The following is a 23,359-nucleotide window of genomic DNA, read 5'->3' on the forward strand; positions in this document are numbered from 1 at the left end:
TATGTGTTGCGTACTGACAAGTTTACACTCAACATTTTGCTTCTTTTTACCAATAATTTACTAAAATTTTTGCAAATAGTATTCTGTGATAAAATGTGACAAAAAACCGCAGTGTGCCTTTGCTGGGAATATTCATCGAAGCATGCCAACACTGGTGAGTAAACTGCTTTGTCTTTTGATTTGTTTGATGTGTTTGATCAATGCGTCTTCAGTCAATTTTGTGTAAAATTGTGCCTCAGGGAAACAGTGAAAATGCCTTCAATTTCCTCCCTAATCGAAGTCCCGTAAGTCTTCACTCTTTGGAAATACTATATCCTTTGCATTAAAATTCTAATTCCAACAATAATTCCTAGTTGGGTCAAGCAGAAGCACGTGGAATCATCGTGTTTCCTTGGGAAGGGCATCTTGCTTACCGGCCAGAGCAATTCAATAGTTTTCACAGATATTGCCACAGGCAATGAGAAGACTTTCCGTGCAGACTCCTTTGAGAGAGGTGATGGTATCTCTTGCATTGCTGGACATAGATCTCTGCAGATATTTGCCCTTGCAGAACTCTCCCAGACCCCTTCGATTCTCGTGCAATCGTACCCAAGTTTCGAGACAATCTACCGGCTACAGAGTGAGTGTCCTTATTTCTCTTATTCCTACTCTGAAAAAGTCATCTTAGTAAAAGTTTGTTCAAAAGCACTCACTTTTATGTGTAAAATGACAAAAAGTTAGCTAAATCAGTGCGCTAACACTGAATATTTTGCCAAAAGGAGATTGATTTTAACAAATTTATTTGTCATTTCTAAAGGACAATGGGTAAATATGTTTGAGAGGTAGTTCTGGCGTCCACAGACGTGATTAGACACATTTCATAGGTAATGGTCAACCCCCTGGCAAGTTGGCCTTTTTAAATGGAGCTATTTGAAGTCAATTCCTAAATTGATCTCGGACTCAGCTCACAGTGCTCCGAGGAAAAAAAATATTTGAACAAAAATTTAGTATATTAATCCCTCCATACGGAAAGGTATCTTATAATACGGAAAAACTTCTCACTTTTTAAATATTTAGCATAACGGTAGCGAGTGCAAAAAAATTCCCATATAAATTTAAATCGAAGTATAAGAAAAGTGACTTCAAATTTCAGGCAACTTGCCAGGGAATTCGTAATGGTGTTGGATGAAAAACTCCCAACACCCAAGACGATATTCTCCGGGAGTTCTTGTGAAAATCCTTAATCATTTCAAATAAAATACTATTTTGACATCGAATTACTCAAGATCAGCTACAGGGATCTTCATGAAATTCGGTGTGGGATCAGTGCGCGGCTTAAAGTTTTTATCTATGCTTACTACTACGTTTCCCCACCTTTCCTTCTAGTAGCCCTCTTAGAAAATGAGGAGTTTTTTCATCATAACCCCTCTCTGAAGAGCAGTAGAAGGCAGATATTTGGCATGGGATCAAGGTTTATGGAAGGCTTTCTAACCATGCATATCCATTTCTACCAAGCGCCTGGCAATTTGGCCTTTTTATATGGAGCTATTTGAAGCCAATTCCTAAATTGATCTCGGACTCAGCTCACAGTGCTCCCAGGAAAAAATTTATTTAAACAAAAATTTAGTATATTTATCCCTCCATACGGAAAGGTATCTTATAATACGGAAAACTTCTCACTTTTTAAATATATAGCATAACGATCACGAGTGCAGAAAAAATCCCGTACGCATTTGTATGTGAAAGTAAGAAATTGGCTTCAACTTTGAAGGCCACTCGCCGGGGACTAGATTTCTACCCTTTTAGTAGCTCCAATACAAAATAAAGACTTTTTACTGCTCGAACTCCACGGAGAGAGCAGTACATAATCCCTCGATTTTTTCACACCCCAAAATTTTCGCCTTCAACCTCTGGAGACCACTTTTTTCAACAAATTTTCACGTTTTAGACGATTTTTGCGAAATGACGTCGTGCTGTTTATTCGTCTGTCCGTCCAGCTTTTGCTAACTCTAGAGACCAAATGGTAAGAGATTGGGACCTTCAAGGGACCCTTACCTTATAAGTGGACCCAAGGATCGTTAATACGCCTCTCATTTTCCCCCACCCCTTCCCCTATCTCTTTTTTTAAAGGCACTAAAGAGCGTATTTCTCAACTGAATGGGGTCATGTTTCCGATCGTTGGAAAGGTCTTGGAATTTCTAATAAGACTTACCCGGTTACAATCGGTTATGAACCGGTAGGGAACTGATTATGAACCAATAATTAATTTTTATCAGAAAATCAATTTCGCAAGAGCATTTCGCAAAGCATGGGACTTTATGCCGGCCCTTTTTAGGTGAAACTTTTAACAATCTCACCTACTATAATAATAATAATAATAATAATAATAATAATAATAATGCTGGCACAACATTCCATGAAGGAACAAGGCCTTCCCGCAAGGGGATTTCTAGACATGCATTATTATTTTTTCTTGTACGGGATGAGGTTGTCAGTTCCATGCCCGTGGAATCAAGTGCAGTGAAGCTTCACTGGATGCAATCCGAACCCCCTTAACGCCAGAAAAATTCCTGGTGACCTAAAGGGGATTCGAACCCGGGACACTTGCATCATAGAGCCAGTGCTCTACCACTTGACCCTTTGAGTGCCCTCACTTACTATAATCGTCACAAAATCTCATGTCCTCCAATCGGCCCCAGACTTTGCTAAAATGTGTTTGGCCACTTTCTGATCACGAATATATCGATGGCTGAAAAAAAACTTTTTCGTCTGTCTGTCTGGCCTCTTTTTAGAGCTTAATATCTGCTAAACTAAGAGGGAAATCGACTTCCGGTTTTCCACAATGGTTATATATCGGGTGAAAATCGCAACTTGGTGCATTGACAATAGTTCAGTCCCTATAGCAACGATCGGACTTAAAATTTAGTATGTTATAGTTTGGTCTTACTTAGAGTTTTTGATAAAAACCACTCTGAATCGAGCTAGGAGGGGTCAATTTTTTTTCCTTAAAATGACTCTAGCTACAGTTCTAATTGATTAGTTCGCAAAACCACCTTTAGGGGCGCTATTATTATAAAAAGAAAAATGTTCCAATTTTCTAAGTTAATTAGCTCCGGCCCTATGGCACGTATTGGGCTAAAATTTTACTATGTTTTAGCTGTATTTCCTATCTCTCATATAAAAATAAAACTTAAGTCGCTCGGAAAATTCCTGAGCCGAGCTACAGTAGAGTTTCGCTATAGGCCATCGCTCTATAGTCCACAATTTATCGACTGTTGATTTCAAAACACTGATTTTAAATTAGGTTATGTTTTTTTAGTGCGCGACATGCAATGTTGTCATAATTATTTTAATATTTTTGGCAAACTTAATTGAGTAGTTGTGATAATTGTGATCAATAATGAAGAGAGCGAGGACAAATACCACAATCGGAAAGAAAGTGGACGCCGTCGAGCAATATTTCAATACTAAAAGTCGTTGATAATTAAAAAAAAATGACATGGACTGTGCGATCCAAATGTCAAATCTGGAACCAAATATGGACTAAAGCGAGACTCTACTGTAATGTAGTCAAAGTTGAAAAATTTACCGGCCTATAATCTCCGGTTCTAATTAACATTTTGACCTAAATTTTTGTTGATAAGTACTTTCAGGTCATAGGTCAAAACTTCACCGCTAGTGGCGCTGCGATAACGTAAAAATTCAAACTCATTTTTCTCAAAACCGCTTTTTGTAGATTTTAATAAAATTTTACAGTGTTGGAATCTAGACTATGAAGTTTCTAAAAAGCGGCGTGGCTCCCCTTACAATCGTTACAATAAAACCGGATATAGGAAAGGTCATAGTTCACGAAACGCAAAACGCCATATATCTGTTTCTATTCAACCGATTTTGAAGAATGAGGGTGCAAATTAAAGGTTTCGCACAATAAATATCTCGACTATAGTATAATCGATATAGGATCAAATTCTTAGACCAAATTATAGAAGATCTATTTGTGTATTTTCAGCCATATAAACATCTTTCTTTCAGTTTATCAAAATCCTAATTGCTCCAGCACACCTTTTAGATCAGTAAAATTTCATGAAGTCGAAATTCTAATCCCTTTCTTTCTCACATGCTTTGCATATTTTTATGTCATTCTTTTACACTCTTCTTCTTTTTTTAAACATCACACCAAATTCAATTTAGCTCAATCGATATTGGTATGCGAAAGAATGAGAAAGTCATATGCAAAACATGTGAGAAGGAAAGAGATGCGAATTTCGACTTCTTGAAATTTTCCTGATCTAAAAGGTGTGCTGGAGCCATAAATATTTAAATTCAAAATTTGTATTTAGAATTTTTTTTTCGAAATTACTGAATACTATCTCCCAACAACTTAAACTCTAAATTAAATTTGCAGGCAATCCGAGTTTGTTCATATTAAGAATCTCACCTACAATAAAGTGATCTAGGTTTATCTGTCCATTTTTAATGTCCATTTGGCAAAGTTTTACAAATTTTTACGATTTTTTTTTCAGAGTAGGGAGCTTTTTTTGTAATTTCCAGATTATTATAGAATTAATATCTCTTTAGGTAGTGATGTGACAAACTATATGAGTTTGTCGTTTTCTGAGACAGAATATCTGATAGCCCTCACGGGAATTCCAGATTTCATTCTGGAGATTTGGTGCTGGAGATCAGGGCAATTGCTGGCCACTAGGAAGAGTGGAATATTTGCCAGTGATCAGGTGATACTCTGTTCACCATCTCAGCCACTGACTCTGTGTCAGTTGGCAACAGGAGCAGGAAGATTAACAGTCTGGGATATTCATGTTTGCGTAGATACGGTTAAATTGATTGAGAAAAAGGTAAAATTGACACTGGATAGAGATTCAACTCCCTTCACAGGGACTTATCTCTACAGCGGTACACTCCTCGTGGTAACTCGGAAAGGGAGTGTACACCAAATATATCCAGGAAGCAATCAATCTCACTGTATTGTTCAAGAAATCGAACAAGAAGTTGCTAGGGATTCAATGTGTCTCATTGCTCCCTATCAGGGTGGATTTGTCCTCTCTGTGAATCACATAATTCGTCTATTTTCCCAAAATGGAACAATCTTTACTGAGATGTGTTCAGTGTCTCCGGAAAATCTCCATTTGAGATTTCTGGGATCTCATTCGAATGATCTTATTGCTGCTATTGATGAAAATGGGTCTATTTGGAAGATTATCTTAACGGAGGGACGTATTGAGACGAAGGAAGTAAAGAAAAGAGTTAGAATTTTCCATATGATGACCTTTGTCAATCCCAGTGAGAATTTCCTGGTCACTGTGGAGAAAAATCGAGGAGTATCTGTTTTTGAAGTGAATTCTGGCAAATTGATATCGCAGTATCTTAAAGCTAGGATTTCTGCCATAGATTCCCATCCACTTTTGCCAGTTATTTGTTTGGGATACTCTTCAGGTCATGTGGAATTTCTTTCGTTGTTTTCTTCGGATAATCCTCAGCCACAGGTTAAGTTTCATGTCACCAATTGTCCCATTCAAATGGTTAGATTTTCAAGCAATGGTTCGCAGATTCTTGCCTTGGATTCTAAGAGGGAGGCCTTTGTGATTTCTGGTCAAATTGGTGGAATTTTGGAGATCAAGAAGAACTTTTCCCTGCCAGGGGATGTCTTGGATTTTGTAATATTAAAAACTAGCGGGAATGTCTTGAAAGTCCTCATACTTCTCAAAGCTGAGCACTCTAAAATATCCTGCGAAGACATCCTTTTGGTTTCAGTTGCAGAGGATACTGTGGAAGTTCATAAAATTTCCCATTCTGGGAAGAAATTGACTTCACTGGCTCAGCTGAGAAATCTCCAAGATACTTTTGTAGCCACTTTTTATTTGGATACAAAACTGAAAATCCTCAAATTGGCAGAATATTCTGATCACTTTGAATTGGTTGAACTGCAGGAAGTGAGAACAGAACATTTACTGAAATATGTTAAAGTAAAATCTTGTGGAGATTTTATTATTTCCTGGGGACTCGATGGGCAAGTCTGCCTTTTTGATTCCCGCACAATGGAGTGCATCTCGAATTTTGTGTCTCACCATCGAAGGACTCATGGTGTCCAGGAAGCTGTTATAAGCAGTTCTCTTGAATATATAATTTGCTTGGGATTTACTGGAAATCTCATTTGCTTCCGTCCTAATCTCAAAATCATGCCAATGGATCATCATTGTGTGGGAAAATTTGAATTGACTAGACTGGAGATTCGAGAGAAATGTCTCAGTCCAACCATTGGGCATACTTCAGCAACTACATTTGGTGATGCTTCCTGGTTGGATGTGCAGAAAATCGAACAGAAAAGGCGCGAAAGGCAGAAATACCAAGAAGTCCGTGATGCAATCATCAGAGATTTGGATGATCTCAGAAGAGAGATTGGGAAGCTCCTGGATAACAATGAGACTTGTTCAGATGAAGAGAAACTTCCCATTCATGAGTTCAATCTCGATTCAAATCATGTTGAAAATATGATCAGGAAAGCAGGAAGGGATCGTCAGGAGGAAACAGGTAAGATGCAGGAATTCATTACATCACAGAATGAGATTTCTGAATGGATAAGGAAATCCTGTTGGGATCAAATGTCTGTCAAGAGTACAAAAGTCCGGGGAATTTTTACGAATCTCTTCATTGAAAATTATCCAGTCCTGGAGATGGATGGGATTTGGGAGAAACGTCTCAATCAGATTTTAATGTGGATCAAACTTGAGAATCTCACAAATTCGGACAAATTTCTTCCTTGGAAACCCATTCCTACAAGTCAATTGGAGCATGTTTTGGCACAGGAACCGAGAGTTCTAGCTCTTGAAAAAGTTAAAGTAGATCAAGGTATGGCGTCAGGGACTCCTTTGGCTTCAGGAACTTCCACACGGGATTTTATCACGTCAAAACTACCACGATACAATCAATTGGAAGTGGTGACCTTTGAGCAAATGCATGTGGAGAAGATTTTTGGGTATTTTGATGCCCTTGCCCTAAGGGAGTTCTTCAACAAACAATTCTGCCAGTTGCAGGAGAGAAAGGAGCAGGAAATGCAGATTGTCAAAGAGAGAAATAGTCGTTTGCGCGAGATACAGAATGAATTGAATATTCTGTCGCAGCTTCTTGGAACAAATATTGTCTACGAGGATGATATCATTGATCCTGAATACATGCCCGATGAGAAGCCTCATACAATTGTTCAAGTGACTGATGAGGAAGTTCCTGTTGAGCCGTACATTTCGCCCAGTATGCAGGAATTGATTGAGAAAGAGGCATTTGAGGCAGAACAAAAGCGTCTCGCACTGATGGCGGATGATTTTCGTGAGAGAGCCCTTCAGCACATGATGGATGGTGTTCTGGAAATTCGATGGGAGGATGAGATCAAGAAGAAACCTAATGTTCCAGCAGCAGTTCAGACCAAGAAGGATTTGCGGGAGTATGATGAACATGATTGGCGAGCTGTCCGGGAGTATGAGGAGAAACTAAATTTCCTGGATTCTGAACGGGAAAAGTATCGTGATCAACTTCTGGATGAAAAACGTCATCTCCAAAAAATTCTCGATCGACAAATTTACATGTTCAACAAGAAGCTCGCAGAATTGGCAAAAGTTAAGGTCAAAGTACAAATGGCAATAAATCAGGAAGATTTGAAAATCCTCCGGAATTCCATGTACAATTACAAGAGAATTCAATTTACGCGGCAAGAGCATGAAATCCGCCAGGAAATTATCAGTATCAAAAGGCAGATTAATGCCCTAACGGCTGCTATGCATGATGCTGAGAAGAGAGCAATGGACTGCAAAGTAAATTACGATGGTCTGGAGACTAAAGATCGTCTCCTGGACAAGCAATTCAAGAATAACTTTGGGGAATTTGCTTCAATCTCCATAGTTGATCAAGCTTATAAGCTTTTTAAGTAAGTTCCATATGGGATTGATTCAAGGGCGTACCCAGGATTTCAGGGGCTAAGGCTAAGTCTCAAATTTTGTTGGCGGGGGGGGGGGGGGGGGTACAGTACATAATTTTTATTTTGAAAAAAAAAAAAAACATAAAAAATAAAGTGAGATAAAAAGTATCTATATACAAACTGGTCCTACTTTTCACGAGATTAGCCTACGCCCAATTTGTAGGTATTGGTTAAGGAACGATCATCAGTGTTCCTCGGACCAGTGCATTGTCTCCCATATTATTGGCCAAAAATAAAATTAATTTTTAGAAAATATTCGCAACTTTTTACCAAATTACTACAGCAAGGATGCATTCCGTTAGTTCATATTTAATCTATATAAAATCAACTACCCGTGAAACATTTGATAAAGCCCCTTCCGATGCGTAGAACACAGTGCATTTTTACTATTACACCTAGGGTGGAATCACCAGTTCTCGCCAGTGCCCCACTTCTCGCCACTTACATTGAAATCGCTATTTTTCGCAATTTATGAAATAAATGAGTCGCAATTTTTTGTATTGTTTCTGCTTCTACGCATAGAATCGAAAAATAATAATTATTCGTTTTGGATTCACGATTTTGATCACTTTTTAGAGCAATATTTTAAGCAAGTGCATCGAATCCAACATCTCTTACCAAATGTACTAAGTGTCGTCAAATTTTCATCAGGCCAAAAATACCTATTTGGGTAAATAATTTGTCTATTGAATATTTAATTGCATTTGTGGAATACATAAAATTTGTATTTAGTCAATTAATATTTCATTTTATATTATTTTTGTATAAAAATGAGGCATGGCGAGAAGTGGTAATATTCTGGAATTGATTTTACCATCTGTCGCCATATCTTTTCAATAGGCGACGCTAACTTCACTTCGTACATTCTCAGTTGTCAAATCTGCATTGTTTACTTTCTGCAAAAGCCCCATAACTTGATTTCTCAAATAAAAGTGAAGAAAAATCATTTAAAGAGAGTAATAATAAAGTGATCACAAGGAAAGAGAAATGGTGAATGTATTCTTTTCATAGCATTGCCTAAAATAACCGAGTGTGGTTCTTTTCAAGTGGGTGGCGAGAAGTGGTTACAAATTTTACAAAACTGGCGAAAAGTGGTAAAAAGTGGCGACGAAATGGTTATTTTTGCATTATTAATAAAAATCAGTTTTTTAAGTAGTCCAGCGTTATGTTCTAGGATTATTGTTTTCACGTATCTAGAGTCAATACATCTAAGTAACTTTGTGTCAAATTTGAGTTATCTTGTAACAAGGATTCAAAAGTTATGATTAAATGAATTTAATTTTTTCCTAAACATGGCGATAGCCGGTTATTCCATCCTATCTTTATTAATTTCTTATAATAATAAGCCTATACAAAAACATTAAATAGTGTTTTGAAGCTTATATTTTTTTTTAAACTCAATATGGAACATTGGTCTTAACATTTCGTTTTGTGAAACCCTTCAAGGCAAAAAGGACTATCAGTCTTTAGAGAATTAATAATATATGCTTCTGAAAATTTCCAGCTTTGACATTTTTATTTAACGAAAATTTACTTAAGACTAATAAACAGAATATTTTTTTCCAAATTTCTTTTCCAGCATAATAAAAAAATTAATTCAAGTTCTTAGGCATAAAAAGAACAAGATTTAAACTACATTTTCTGCATTTTAATTAAAAAAAAAATCAAAATTCAGCCATTGAACTATGTTTTCTAATATTAAAAACGTTAATATTTTCTGTTAGGTGATGAATTAAACTAGTCCTCGAACGAAGGATTTTATGTTTACATCATAACTTATTCTATAAAACGAAACATGATGTAAAATACTTAAGAAATGCCATTCGTTCAAGGACGCAACTTCAATAGGGATATGCTGTTGAAAATGACAATGATGCTGATGATCAAGGACTGGTTCAACTCATTAGCTAACAGGAAATATTTGGTTTTTGGATTTCGGATGAATTTATTTCAAGAAATCTTGTCCATCGAAACGTAAATTTTTTTCAAAAAGGTCTCCGAATTCCAAAAATCAGATCCCTACAGCTGAATTTTTAAAAGAAAATTTCAGAAAATATACTTTAAATGTTGTGCTTTTATATGCATATGAGCTTGAATTCAATAAACTTTCTATTATGTTGTAAAAATATTAGAGAAAAATGTGATTTTTTTTAGTCAGTTTGACCTACGTAACCCCTTAAGGGGTTACATGGATCACGCAGCCTAATAACAGCATGTTTTCTTTCATTTTTGTCAACGTAATAAAATTATTTCAATTAAAGCCCTTAAGAGTATGTATAAATACAACATTTGAACTGGATTTTTTTTTTAAATTTTTATTTAACCTTTATACTCCTTGGAACTTGGCACCTAATTTTTGGAAACGTCTTTTTGAGAAAAACTTTTCGGAAGTCACGATAACTCTGTGTGATTTAATGTAACGTCAAAAAAAAATTATTTCCTATTAGACTATGAGATAAACTAACATAAACAATGGATCTTTTGTTGCTTTGATAACAATTTATTTTGTAAGACGACACAAAAATACGCCGAAAATCATATTTATGTATTAAATTTTCCCAAAAACCCAATTTAATCTTTCTTTCAAAAGTCCTCAAGTTCGAGTACGGGTTTAACTGATCTGCTAACAGGAAAAAAACGGTTTTTAAGGTCAGATGAATCTACTCTATGTAATCGTTACTAATGAAAAGTAAGTTTTTTCAATAAACGTTTCCGACAATCAGGTCCTAACGGCCGATTTTTTTAAAATAAAAATGTAAAAAAATGTAGTTTAAATGTTATGATTTTTTTGCCTAGGAGCTTGAATTAAATAAAATTTTTATTATGTTGAGAAAAAAAGTTAGAAAATATGCTATTTTTGGCCTTTTTGACCCGCATAGCCCCTCAACAGATCAAAGTTCAAAGTCAATGTATTACCTCAGCTTTAATTACATATTCTTAAATTTCACGTCTGACTGCTCCATTTGATGGCTTCAAAAGGACGACTTTTCTAAAACATATTCTCACACTATATTTTTACTTTCTCTGTGGATTTTAGGCTTTCGTTATAAATTCTTAAATATCCTTTAAATATGTGAAAAAGATTACGTGACAACTCCTTTCTTTTCGAAAAATATATTACTGAATAAATTTATTACTAAAATTGCGTTAGAAAAAGAAAGCAAAAATAGTTACGAAATTATTTGCCCATTTTTACACTCTTAGAAAAAATTAGTTCGTACTAGCTCATATGCAGTTATTAGAACTATAAAATATAGTAAATATAGACCCAACTATATATAATATTTAGTTTGGGTAACTAAATGAAATAGTTGACCACAGTTAGTTAAAGTATCCTTTTCATTCAGTTGTGCTAAATCAAAATAGTAATGGGTACTATAACATATTAGTTCCAATTACTAAATAAATGGGGTTGATACCCATCTTATTGGCTGTAATAACTATATCATATTAGTTGTGGTTACTATATAGCATTCATTGTGATGCATATTTCTTATTAGTTGCTTAAAAAAGTAGTCATAACTTTATGAAAATATAGGCCCATCTATTTACATTAGTTGTGAGAACTAAAAGGAATTAGTGACCAATATTAGTTGGGATAATGATTTCATTTAATTTACACAAGCAAATATAATTGTATGAAAGCATTATGAAATAATTGCCGCAACTTATCCACGTAAATATTGTCTTATATTCTCACTACTAATAAATTTATTATGAGTATAATGTTTTAAGAATATAAGAACTATTTTAAATAGATTTGATAATAATCGCCCGAACAACTAATTTTCATTAGTAATCACGTCTAAACTTTTCTAAGAGTGTACACTTTTTTTAAATTCTTGAATGTAGTACAGTACAGACAAGAGCCTTGTCCTGCCTCCCCCCCCCGCTTTTATTAGTTTTTGAGTTTTTATAAGTCCATTTTTGTATTGACCCTCTCCAAATGAGCAGTAAAACATGAAATTTGAGAAGTGACTAAATTTACAACTTTAGAAGCAATAGAATTTTCATGAAAGTTTCGATCTTTATGAATTAAAAAATTAGGCCAATTTTTGGAAAGATTTGGATTTTTTACTGGCCAAACTAATTTTTTGCTAAATAAATATTTTTTTTTTACTTTTCACTTGTTTTTGATTTTTTTTGACGCTTCTAGGGGGGCAGTTGCCCCCCCCCCCCCTCCTGCCCCTAGCTGGGTACGCCCATGGATTGATTCGTGATCCTTTTTGGGTTTAATTTATAGAGCTTTTCAGACGTCGACCGAGATGGACAATGAGAGCATGGGCAACATCTGTTATCCTTATGGATCTAGCCAAGAGAGTTATTGGACGAAATCTCTCAAAATCCGGACCTCCATTGCCTCAAGAGTGCTTTGACTATTTGAACCTCATTGAGCAAATTGACCAACCATCCAATTGTCCGACAATGGATGAGAAACTCTGGGATTTACTCTGTCGTATGCGCAGGATAAAGATAGAGAGTGAATTCAAGGTGCGCAGTTGTGGGGTTCAATTGGCCGAAGCTGATGCGTGTGTTGATGCATTTGCACGGGAAATTGGTGCAAGGAGGACAACCCTGGCGGCCCATGATAAAAAATTGGAGGAACTCAAAGAGAACCGAGTATAATAGAATTAAAATACCAAAATATTTTTCTATCCAATTAATCAATCAATTTTGCGCTTGTCCACAACAGCAAAAGAACTCTGTCAATCGAACAATTCAACTTGTGATGAAGCGTGGTAATGTTGAAATTCCACTGACTGGCAAAATTGCTGACTTTGACGACGCAATCCTTCTCTCAGTCAATGATGTCGATGACATCAATCGGGTAATTAAGAAATCGGGTCAGAAGAAATTGCTGGCCATGTCCAATGCAGCTATTTTCCGTCGGAAGCTCATTCACAAGGAGTGGGAACATAGAGTACTCAAGATGACCATCAGAGATATGAAGGATTTTGTCAGAGTAATTGAAAAATGCAAGGTATTAGAACATTTTATAATAGGGACAGCAATGGTTCACCTCCTGCATAAGCTCCACCTAAAATAAATTTTAGGTCACCACACCCCATTAAAAAATGCTTAAGCTTTTTTATAGGGTTTTTGTAGAGTAGGGTAAATGTCCTAATTCAAAACCATTTCCAGACGCTTTAACTTTGAAAGAAAATTCAACACATTAAGTTCATAATCTTCTGAAGAGAATTACGTAAATTTGCTCCTTGTCTTTTCTAGAATGTTACAGTTTAGTGAAAATTCTTTAAAAATAATTTGAAAACTTATTAAATACAAGAAAAATTCGCGAGCGTAAAATGCTTCTATTTGGAAACAAATTAATCCAAATGGAGACAAGGAAATGTTTCTAATTGGAGACAAACAGCGTAAATGAAACCGCGACGAAGGGCTTCCAAAATCTTATTAAGTTGCTCTTGAGTGCAAGATTTGTTCTCATTCCTGGTCTTTTCTCCTTTCCCATCTAAAACAATAAGAAAATCTTTCCAAAAAAATCATATTTTCGGAGTTTCCTATTGAAGCATTTGCAGACACTTCAGGAAACCCCTTTTTGTTCACGAAATAGGTAATTATTTCATTTGAAAACTTCACGTACCGTTAACAATAAAGATTAGCACTTAATTTAACTAAAATTAGCCAGAAATATGACATAAATGTTAAACAAAATGAATAAACAACAATCACTTCATTGTGTTTTTCATTGAAAAACATGGTCGATCGATGAAAAATTCGATGGTGAAAAGGTACACTTTTAATTTTTCTGAGAAATTAACAAGTTAAAATTTGTGAATATGAATGGATTTTCGCTTTATTTAGAGCAAAATTAACTAAATAATGAAACTGAAGTATAGAAAATATATAAATAAAAATTTAATACTGCATTTATCATGGGAAAAAATGATGTTTCCATTTGGAGTAGCGAAAAGTTTCCATTTGGAACAGGTTTTGAATTAGCTTAATTTAGCCTACTACAGTACCCTAAAAGAAAATAACACTAATACTTTCAAAATAAAGAGGGGATCAAGATACCAGTTTATAGAAAAATAGACCACGCCCCCAGATACTTGTAATAGGAAAATACAAATGAGTGACATATACTACCGTAGTAACTGTTTGCAAGGGATAATAAGGCTAACAGAAATCGAGTGGTTTATATCCGTAAGATTGTTCAATGTGCTGAATGAGAAAAATCAGGACATGCACGCCATCTAGGGACTTATGCCCGACTGAAGTAAAATCACGTTATTTTTATGCGACCTGATTTATAAATTTAGTTGGGAATCTTTACAATCCTAGCTTCCCGAGCAGTCCCGAGTGTTTTAAGATTTTTTTTTTCATGTTGCTATTTTTTTTTAATTCTATACATGCAGTTTTTGGCTAGATGAAAAAATAAATGAACAGTTGAAAATTACATGATACCGTGGTTACTTAAAGACCGCGTATATTTGTGGTCTGATTTGCCTACACCCAAAACTCGTTTTTATTCATTAATTTGTGGGATTACAGTAAGAAGAAATTTGGTAAAAATTACGTGACAATCACTTTTTAAAAATTCAGTCTTATAGAGGGCGTGGGCTATATTGCCATAGGCGGAACCCTTAAGGCTATTATATGCCATTATTTTTTTAGACAGTGCTTTTCAGAAATGTGGCTTATTTTGTCATGGACAAGACCTTTAAGATCCTTTGGGTCTTGTGAACAATTGCTTGATTTTTTTAAAGTTAAGTCTTACAGTGGGCGTAGCCTATTTTGTCATAGGCGAAACCATTACGGTTCCTTCTTGTAAAAAGAATTACATGACAATATTTTACTGCTAGAACTCAAAGAGAGTGCAGTTATATTTTTTGGAAAGTTCTTTTCAGGAATGTGGATTATTCTTTTTTTAAAATTAAGTCTTAGAGGCGTGGCCTATTGTGTCTGTTAGGGCTCTTCCTTGTGAAAAATACATTACAATGATTTTTTTTAGAAAGGTCTTCTAGGGGGTGTGGCCAGTGTGTCCTTTATTTTGCCATGGGCAGAGCCTTTAAGGCTCCTCGTGAAAAATTATATGAAAATCATTTTTTTTTATAAAAATCTTTTAGTGAGTGTAATCTCTTATGTAATGGATAGAGGACCTTTAGGGCTCCTTGTTGTAAAAAATTCCGCAACAATTTTTTTTTATAAAGATCTTTCAAGGGGTGTAGCCGACGGTGCGGTTGTGAAAACAAAAAGTACATGACAATTTTTTTTTCAGAAAAGTCTTTTGGGGAGTGTATCCTGTTATGTCATGTACGAGACCTTTAAACCTACTCCCTTTGAAAAAATACGTAATAACAATTTTTATAAAGGTCTTTGAATGGGCGGTGTCTACTCTGTCATTGGTGGTGCTTTGTTGGCTTCTTGTGAAAAAATACAAGACAAATATTTTTTTAGAAACGTCCTTTGCGAGGCGTGGCCTATTATGTCGTGAACGGGATCTTTAAGCCTTAATTAATTAAAAACCATTTTTTATAAAGGTTATTTAGGGGCGTAGCTTATTCTCTCATGAACGGGGCTTAATGGCTCCGTTTTGTGAAGAATTATATGATATTTTTTTGGAAAGATCTTTTGGGGCGTGGCCTATTCTGTCATGAACAGGGCCTGCAAGGCTCATCTACAGAATGAAAAGATAATAATGTTTAACTTTAGGAATATATAGTATCCCCCTATAAAATAATATGGCATATTTGATATATCATATATCACTCTTTAAGGGAGGTGTGACCTAAAATAAGTTATGAATCTTTTTCTTATGGAGATCAAATACTTTTTTTATAAAAATTAGAGTAGTGAAATATTAATTAGAGTAGCGAGAATTTTCACACTACCTTCCTGGGTCATTAGATTACAAAAGAAGTGCAAACGTGGCTCAAGCGGAAGCAAAAGGGCTGGACAGAGGATGTCAGCCAGGCGGCGCTGAATCGTGAAATAGAGGCAATGATTGCTTCCTGTGAAAAGTCATTCAGTGATGTGTAAGTTGTATGCGGGTATTCTCTCAGACAGATCAAAGTGTTTCAGGAATTAAATTTAACATTCCCCAGGAGGAAGCAAGTGCAAGAAATTGAGGAGAAAATTCAGCAGAAGAAACGTGAAAATGAGAATCTCGACAGGAAGATTCAAGCTTTGAACTTTGATGTGTCCAAGCAACATGCACAGCGAGATCCAACTCTTGAGGAGCAAGAGATTGAAGCTCAAAATCTCAGACTGGAAATCATTGCTGAGAGAACGAGACTTGTGAGAAAAGTTCAGCGTCAGCATACGCAAATCCTAGAGCTTAGTACATTGCTGGAATTGCAGCGTCTTCGAACGTATCCGACACTTTCGATGCCTCAATCTTCAGCGAATCTCAGGAATGCATAAACTGGTGAGTACAATACAATCTTTTATGAGATTATTTAGTTAATTGATGAGATGCAGATGATATAAAAAAAGAGCAGAAATGAATGGTTCTATTTGATAAATATATTGACTGAAAACTTTTAATGATTTGACTTGCGAAGAGAAACAGAAAAATCAATTGAGGTATAAACATTTCATGATCGTTGATGTTACTGGGAATTATTTTGAGACACTTTATGCTCTCAATTGATACCAATTGGACAAAATTCCCGGGAAACTCATTAAACGATGAGTTTATCCATCTAATTGATGGATGGGAAATGATCTATATTTTATCGGATTCTCAGAAAAAATCTAATTATGCTAAGTGATCTTGAAGATCTTCAGTGAAAAATTAAGTCTAGAAATTGGCTATTTGATGGAAAACCTTGACCACTCTCTATGAGAGCTGAGACAAAGGAAGAAAATTTAAATTGTGCCGATGTTTTGGGGTCAAAGACCGTGACGCTGATGCCTATTGTGTGTCATGTTCATGATGGGAAATGTTGCACGTGTTTTAGAACGAAAAAGAACAACCCAGAGACCTCCCCATTATTTCTCCCTCATCTTCTTCAGCGAAATTCTTCACCCAATTGAACTTCATGAATCATTCGTGAATGATTTAATTTTACAATCTTCTGATAAGCTCCCAGAATTATTTGAGTGCCGGTAGTAAAAAGTTAGAGGTGTTTGAGCGACATTGCTCTAATTGTTCTTATCAGTCACACTTCTCGCTACAAATCATTAAAATCTACTCAAAAGTATTTGCCAACAATTGAAAAGTCACTCACAGTGGATTTATATCGATGTAAAATCACTCAATAGAATTACAAGACAAATATTATTCTTTTCAAAAAAAAAAAAAAAGAACCTCGAGAAAGGGTTAAATTTTGTGTCTTTTTTTGCCTTGTATTTGAACTCTTTATCAATTCCGACTCTTTCACTATATAATTTCTTTAATTCTTGTGGCCTTTGTGCTCCACAATACAATGCGATCGTGCACTTTTTAACGAGGAAATTTGAATTGAGACTTTAATTTCTTCAATGAATTCGTCACATTTGTCGTGTGACAATTTTTACAGTTTTCTTCGAAGAAATTATCATCAGAATTATTTAGTTCAACACTTTAAAGAGGATTAACTATTTACAACCATTCCGTCCATTTTAAAAAATTAAATTACTACGATAATCTTTTCTTAAAGATTTCACTTTTTGTATGTTTTTTTCGTATCTAATTTTATGGTAAAAGTATATCGTTAATCGTCAAATGAATTTCAATTCTAAAATTTCCATTTGTTGTAACTTTTGTATGAAGTTAAAAAAAATTAAACACACCTGATAATTTCATCATTATAATTAGAGGTTTTTTTTAATATAATTATGTTGACTGGAGGATGTATTATTTTTGGGCCTCATTCTCTAATTCTGCAAGAGAAGTGAGGTTCTGTTTACACCAACTTGCAAGATAACCTGCAAGTTTTTTGGGATATTTTGTGTGGTGTAAACTGGTAATTTTGTCGTCCGGATGCAAGTTTTATTGCAAATTAAAGTATTTGGTAGTGAAGTAAAGTGAAATTAGTAAGTTTTGCTGGTAAATAATGAGTTTTGTGTGACCCCAAAATTTACTGTAAAGATAACCTCTTTGGGTCTACCAGTTAGAATTATTTTTTTAAAATACAATAAATTCAGCAATTTGGGGCACTACAAATCTTAGAAAACGTACTTTAATGCATCTGTAGGTGTTTTTCTTGATGTTTTGTGGCGATTTATCAATATTTTTTACCCAAAACCTCACAAATTTCCATTGCTCGTTTCACCTAAATTCCTGGGTTTTTCTCGTCCGGGACACTAGTAGACACTAAATGGGGCCACCACAATGACTATTGGCTCTTAAAAATGCCTTCCGGAAAGCTTTCTTGCACACAAATTACAAAATTTGAATTGGTAAATATAACCTCACAATTCACTAAAAACACTGAGAAAAATCTGCATGAAAAATTGTTCCGACGGCGTCCGTGGACTAATGCGGAGAAAAATTGGACAATTGCAGAGTGTGTCGCTATGTTATCTATAGACACTAAATAAAACCATAAATTATTTTTAAACCATGTCACATTTTATTAACATTTTAAATTCTAATTTTTAAAATAATTTTTTGTCTAATTATTTTTTAATTATTCAATTCAATTCAATATATTTCTCCTCTTATAATGCTTGGTTGCGGCTGTCGCCGACATACTACGACTGATCTCATCAGGTAAACGGCAGAAACCCTGAATCACATATCGTTTTATTTATTTATTTATTTTTTAATTTATAATAATTAATTATTTATTTATAATAAATAATTATTTAATTAATTACATTTCAAAACACAATAAAAAAAATATTTAATTAAAAGATGTGTAACTATTGTATTTATTTCAATAATTTTCAACATGCAGATGACGGACATTTTAAGACAATCATTGGATGATTTACACTGAGGGTTTATAAGAGCCAGCATACAGTTGTGAAAGCTTAACTAGAGATAGCAACTCTGAATCTCTTACATGCGATGAAAATTATATTTGTTATATATGTAGATATATTTTTATCCTTTTAACAAAAGTTGAAGACACTAATGGCCTGTGTATATACTAGAGAAATTTAAGGCAAAAATTAGTTTCGAGAAATCTTTGTAAAATTGCCTACACGCATTGGTGAGGATTTTTGACAAAAATGTGTATTTTTGAAGAAAAATAATCTAATATGTAGGCAGTTTCTTCAGAAACAGTATGCAATACGAAGTATTTTGCATCAAAAAGAGGTGGCAAAGCATTTCCAGCTTTGTGAAATGCTTGATCTTACAAATTAGAACTATTAGATGAGCACATATATTCTGTCAGTAGAAGAGGTTGAAAGTTTGGAGTAGTATATATCAGCTCCTGATGAGCATAATTGGATGAGTGAACTATTGTTGGAAAGCTTGGTTCATTGGCTTTCAGAATCTGGTATATGTAATCTGCTATGAATAAACCATGGTCATCCAGAACCATTTATGTCGAAGAAGACACTTTTTGTAACGTCTTTTTTGGCCATCTACTGCTGGGACCAGGAGTGACCCACAATTCTCGCACAAGGACTGTTTGTTAGAGGAACTCAAAAGGTATAATTTGTGGAAGAAACTTTTTTTGGACATCTACCTTTTTTTATTCATCCACTTTTGCAAGAATTTTAACATTTTACACGCATGGAAAAAAATGACGGAAATTCATTTTTCACAACTGTATGCTGGCTCTTATAAACCCTCAGTGTAAATCATCCAATGATTGTCTTAAAATGTCCGTCATCTGCATGTTGAAAATTATTGAAATAAATACAATAGTTACACATCTTTTAATTAAATATTTTTTTATTGTGTTTTGAAATGTAATTAATTAAATAATTATTTATTATAAATAAATAATTAATTATTATAAATTAAAAAATAAATAATAAAACGATCTGTGATTCAGGGTTTCTGCCGTTTACCTGATGAGATCAGTCGTAGTATGTCGGCGACAGCCGCAATCAAGCATTATAAGAGGAGAGATATATTGAATTGAATTGAATAATTAAAAAATAATTAGACAAAAAATTATTTTAAAAATTAGAATTTAAAATGTTAATAAAATGTGACATGGTTTAAAAATAATTTATGGTTTTATTTAGTGTCTATAGATAACATAGCGACACACTCTGCAATTGTCCAATTTTTCTCCGCATTAGTCCACGGACGCCGTCGGAACAATTTTTCATGCAGATTTTTCTCAGTGTTTTTAGTGAATTGTGAGGTTATATTTACCAATTCAAATTTTGTAATTTGTGTGCAAGAAAGCTTTCCGGAAGGCATTTTTAAGAGCCAATAGTCATTGTGGTGGCCCCATTTAGTGTCTACTAGTGTCCCGGACGAGAAAAACCCAGGAATTTAGGTGAAACGAGCAATGGAAATTTGTGAGGTTTTGGGTAAAAAATATTGATAAATCGCCACAAAACATCAAGAAAAACACCTACAGATGCATAAAAGTACGTTTTCTAAGATTTGTAGTGCCCCAAATTGCTGAATTTATTGTATTTTAAAAAAATAATTCTAACTGGTAGACCCAAAGAGGTTATCTTTACAGTAAATTTTGGGGTCACACAAAACTCATTATTTACCAGCAAAACTTACTAATTTCACTTTACTTCACTACCAAATACTTTAATTTGCAATAAAACTTGCATCCGGACGACAAAATTACCAGTTTACATCACACAAAATATCCCAAAAAACTTGCAGGTTATCTTGCAAGTTGGTGTAAACAGAACCTCACTTCTCTTGCAGAATTAGAGAATATCAAAATTTTTAAATTTAGTATGAGAAGATGGGGCTATATTGTTATACGATTTTTTCGCATATTTTTACATTATTATATATTATTGTATATTATTATTAGTTTACATTATTGTTGTACAGACAAAACAATTGTGGTTTTAAATAAAATACAGCTCAAAGTATCCCCACCTCGCCCTATTTTCGAAAAAATAATTATTTTTGTGTTAAAAAAAATGTTTTGGTCTAAAACAAAACTTTAACACGTATTTTGCACATTAGATACTATTTTTGAATCTAACTTTACGTTAAAATAAAGCTTCATTTAGGAATATGCGAAAAATCTTTTGGTCTAATCTAGTTGGTTCTTTTTATGTCTAATTTATGCGAGTTTTACAAAAGAAAAGTGTTTCGTAATTGAAGAGAAAAAAATAGGGGAAAAAGTGCCCATGCTTCATCTCAAGCTTTTTAATGACTAAATTTTTTCTATGTTTCTCCAAAAATGTGACTCATCGCACCTAGTACCGCAAGGGCGCAAGGTATGGAAAAGTGCCCGATTTTTAAGATACATTACGGAGTCACATTTTTTTTTCAGAAGCTTGGGATCGTACAAAGCATAGGGACCTTCCCTGTAATGACCAGCGCACAATAACTTTTCTTTGTAAACATGTTTTCAAAATTTCCTATGAGAATGAGCGAGATGACTAGATTTAGATCTCATTCACTCTCATTGAAATGTCAAAAACATGTTTACTAAATAAAAGTTATTGTGTGTTGGGCTTAATAGCCCTACCTCCCCTACGGAATATTTTTGTTGATAATAACATGGTTTTTGAGAACAATAATAAAATTTTAGTTTTGGAAATTAAGCATACTTCTTGCTCTTTAATTATGAAACATTTTTTCTAGTAAAACTCGCATAAATCAGATATAAAAGAACCAATGACCTTACGGCAGAAGTGTGTTGTAAAAAATTGAATTTTATGTTTATTGTCCATTTGCTTGAAATATTTGTATATTCACCATCTTAATTATGAAATTAGAAAAAAAAAACAAACCAAAATTTTAAGTAAATTCTACTTATGATCATTGTCCTTTTCTGTTTATTCAGTGAGTTATTTCGCTTAGGGGGACTATGAGAAATATCTCAATTAATCCCAATTTGACGTCAATTGAAACAAGTGTGTGACAGAGTTTGCACTTCTCAAAATATTCACATTTTTGTATCTTTTAATTCAAGCACAAAAATGGTTCTTTTTCAGTTATTCTCAAATCAAACCAATTACACCAGGCAGGTAAAATCAAAACACGACCATTGTTTATGCTTCGATGATCTAGTAGAAGTCCCTCCCGGTGGAATGTGGAAATAAAAGACTTGGGTTGCAAGTGTGGGTGATGGTGCTCTTTGAAGAGCATCCCGTTGAATTGATCAATTCACCTGGGCTAAATAATGTGTGGCAAAAAAAGAATGCATTGAAATGGTTAGAGAAGAATGGGCCCCCAAGCTAGACATAGAATATATGGGGAGAGAAACAGTGAATGCCACTTCCAGTGGAGTCACCAGTAACAGAAGCGTGACCAGAGGAGTATTGTACAATTGTCGATCCACGGAGTGATTCAGTTTTCATTTCGCGATCAGTCAGTGTACAACGGTTTCTCCCGGTACTTGCACTCTATTTTTTTATTTATTTCTTTTTTTTCAAGAGACAGTGAAAGATATATTACGAAAAACTAAAATCTGCACAGAGTGAAAAATCTCAGAATTACTAAATACTTGGGGAAGTGATCGTATACGAAAGAATGTTCGCGAGTGAATGACCAAAAGTGTGGCGAAATAGACGATTATTTCCAAATGAGTGATTTTTGGTGTATACAAAATATCTGCAGAAGAGAAAAATTGAAAGAATGGAAAGTTTCCTTTTAAAAATTATGCAAACTAACTTAAATAAATCAACGAATTTTCTTTTTTTGTGATTTATCTGGAAGAATGCTGATCAATTAATACGCAAGCATTTCTCTCATTCATATTGATTGCGCACGTAAAAGACAAGTGAAATTCTTTAAGACATTTAAGGGAATTGCTACTATAATACCAAGAAAGTGACTCTTACTGTTTAATGTGTGAACAGTTTGTGTCTGATATTGTGTGAATTAATTATAAATAATCACTGAATCACCTGTCGGGATCACCTGGTTTTGCCTTAAACAGTCGCGCACCAGTTGCTCCAAAAGGCGTCATTTAATTGTTTAATCCAGATGATAATACGTGTTATATATTTGCATAAATATCACAATTTTCTCTAATAATTTTATATAATAGTGTGTTACGAAGTTTATCAATATTTTGCTGTATTCTCAAATGATAAGAAAAGCAAACAGATTTTTGTGTCTTTCTTGCAAGTTTGAATTCAAATTGTAAAGAAAAAAGAATCGCCAAGAATTAGACAAATACGCGTGATCTTGAACGATCGCAAGCAACTGAAGAAATATGGATCACCGTGAAGACATAGAAGTCTTCTCAAAAAGCACAGAAAATATCACAAAACCTTACAAGAAATGGCGAATCTACAAGAGGCCCAAAATTAAGAAGACTTTCGTCAGCAGAGGTCAACAGTATGAACATCTAAATGCTGAAAATGATCATGAGCCAGTTAGAAGGT

At 34.4% G+C, this 23,359-nt stretch overlaps 2 protein-coding genes across 3 annotated transcripts in view; both read left to right on the forward strand.

Moving 5' to 3' along the window:
- Nucleotides 1-142: 142 nt before the first annotated feature.
- LOC129805995 (cilia- and flagella-associated protein 43) lies at nt 143-23,037 on the forward strand. Its single transcript, XM_055854707.1, has 9 exons — nt 143-154; nt 213-222; nt 290-619; nt 4,558-7,912; nt 12,217-12,583; nt 12,657-12,944; nt 15,833-15,960; nt 16,030-16,352; nt 22,404-23,037. The coding sequence occupies exons 1-8, from the start codon at nt 143-145 to the stop codon at nt 16,346-16,348; spliced, it is 4,809 nt and encodes a 1,602-aa protein (XP_055710682.1). The 3' UTR covers nt 16,349-16,352; nt 22,404-23,037.
- A 76-nt stretch (nt 23,038-23,113) lies between these two features.
- LOC129798897 (protein unc-13 homolog 4B) overlaps nt 23,114-23,359 on the forward strand; it is a 61,176-nt gene continuing 60,930 nt past the window's right edge. For both annotated transcript variants that reach the window (XM_055842375.1, XM_055842376.1), the window contains exon 1: nt 23,114-23,357. In XM_055842375.1, coding sequence (XP_055698350.1) covers nt 23,188-23,357 — 170 coding nt within the window. In that variant the 5' untranslated portion in view covers nt 23,114-23,187. The remainder of the gene's footprint in view (nt 23,358-23,359) is intronic.

This window comes from Phlebotomus papatasi, chromosome 1, assembly GCF_024763615.1.
Source record: "Phlebotomus papatasi isolate M1 chromosome 1, Ppap_2.1, whole genome shotgun sequence".
NCBI lineage: Eukaryota > Metazoa > Arthropoda > Insecta > Diptera > Psychodidae > Phlebotomus > Phlebotomus papatasi.